Raw genomic sequence first — 2,008 nt, forward strand, 5'->3', positions numbered from 1 at the left:
AGCCTCACTGAAACAAATAAATAAGGCACAACAAGTTAGTAAAAAAATGAACTGCTGGACATTTTGAAATTTCCGGTACAAAATCCTCTAAAAGGCCCCTTATAGCGTATTTTGCTTTGGCCCCCCTGAAGTTTTTTTTACTAAAGGCCCCTTATAAAACATAAATCCTAGATTTACCACACCCTTTTATCCTATTTGCTGATTGGGCTTTGACTTAATTGATGATGTGGCAAATGGGCACTCGATGAATGTATAATTGCCCTATTTTCTTCAAAATACGATTCTAGGGTTTGTTCTCCCCTAACTTGGCCTCTTTTCTGGAAAATTTTTCACCCTTCTCTGATTCTCCTTCTTTGTCCTCGTCTCATCTGCCATCATCGTCCATCGTGTGTCCTCATCCATTCAATCGGAAGCATGGTTGGATGCAGTTCTCGTGGGAGCACTCTTGATTCAGCATCGTCTTATGGTTTACCCAAATGTGGCTGTGGTAGAGAAATGAAGATGTGGGTCGCCAACATAGTGCAAAACCCCAACCGAAAGTTCTGGAAATGTCGAAGTGCTGGGGTGAGTTTGTTTCTGTTGAAAGTTTAAAGAAAGTTTTGATTTTTCTTAATACTAACACATGTGTAACTCGTTTTTTATAGACCGAGAATAGCTGTGAATTATTCCCATGGGATGATGAAATTGGCGACTTCAACAAAGGGGAAACTGTTATTCATTCATTATGTAAGAAATGTGATGTACTAGAACTGCAATTGGAATCTTTAACAAGCAAATTGAAGAAATTGAAGATGAAGTTTGAAGCTCAGAAAAGGAATAATATGCAGCTTAAGATAGCATTTGTGTTGTGTTGTTTGGTTGTTGGTCTGTTTTACAATTTTATGTAATTTGTAGTTGGGTCAATAGTCTAATTGTTTAAGCTTGAGTCATGTAATTTTGAATGATGAATCATGTAATTTTGAATGATGAATCATGTAGTTAGGTCAATAGTCTAATTGTTTAGGTTTGAATCATGTAATTGTTCAGTACAATGTAATTTTGAAACATGTTATTAATGGAAGGAAATTTTGATTCTGTCAATTGTTGGTTTTTTCTGTTAAAAGTATAATATACATTGGTTCAATAGCACATTACAAGATGGGATAAATCAGTTGGTACCATAACTCCAAACTTGTTAAAAGGTAACAATACCATATTATTGACAGATGATGACAGTTGATCCATATTATTGACAGGTGATGACAGATAAAAGGTAACAATACCAAACTTGTTAATAGCACATACAAAATGCATAATTCAGTCATTACAAAAAGTGTGCATAACACTTGACATTACACCAAAAGCACCAAATATTGTTGACAGATGATGACAGATGAGATTACATAACAAAAGTGCATAATATTATTGAGCATAACTACACCAAAAGTGCCTAATTCATAATTACTTAACTGCACCAAAACTGTGCATTACAAAACAACACTGCACCAAAAGTGTGCATTACAAACAAAAGTAGAAACAACACATGCTAATTTCACTTCTTCTTTTTTGGAGCAACTTTTGAAGCTTTCTTAGGAGTACCCTTCCCTTCCTTCTTAGGAGTACCTTTAGTACCCATCCATGCCTTCTTAAGAGTAGTCTTTGATGCCTCTCCTTCCTCAATGTCCATGCATATTAGTTCCTCAGGGTCAGAACCAGGACCTATGAATGGTTTAGGTTTTTTGAACCAGTTCTCCTTTATCCTCTCACTTGACCTCCTTCTAATTGGTTTGACAGCTATCTTTGCCTTACCCTTGTTTAAGTTACTTGTTGAGGCCTAACTTTGAACATGAGAATTTATGTCTGGTAGGCTACTAATCATATCATCAGTGATATCCCCAAACAATGTCCCAGTCTGGCTTTCTGCATTAAATGTCCTAGTCTGGCGTTCTGCATTGATTATCCCAGTCTGGCTCTCTGCATTGATTGTCCCAGTCTAGCTCTCTGCATTGTTTTGACTTGCATCACCTTC

At 36.5% G+C, this 2,008-nt stretch overlaps 1 protein-coding gene across 1 annotated transcript; it reads left to right on the plus strand.

Annotated features, from left to right (window-relative positions):
• The first annotated feature begins 414 nt into the window (after positions 1-414).
• Positions 415-887, plus strand: LOC131628547 (uncharacterized). Its single transcript, XM_058899378.1, has 2 exons — positions 415-564; positions 645-887. The coding sequence occupies exons 1-2, from the start codon at positions 415-417 to the stop codon at positions 885-887; spliced, it is 393 nt and encodes a 130-aa protein (XP_058755361.1).
• The last annotated feature ends 1,121 nt before the right edge of the window (positions 888-2,008 follow it).

Source organism: Vicia villosa, unplaced genomic scaffold, assembly GCF_029867415.1.
Source record: "Vicia villosa cultivar HV-30 ecotype Madison, WI unplaced genomic scaffold, Vvil1.0 ctg.000463F_1_1, whole genome shotgun sequence".
Taxonomy (NCBI): Eukaryota; Viridiplantae; Streptophyta; class Magnoliopsida; order Fabales; family Fabaceae; genus Vicia; species Vicia villosa.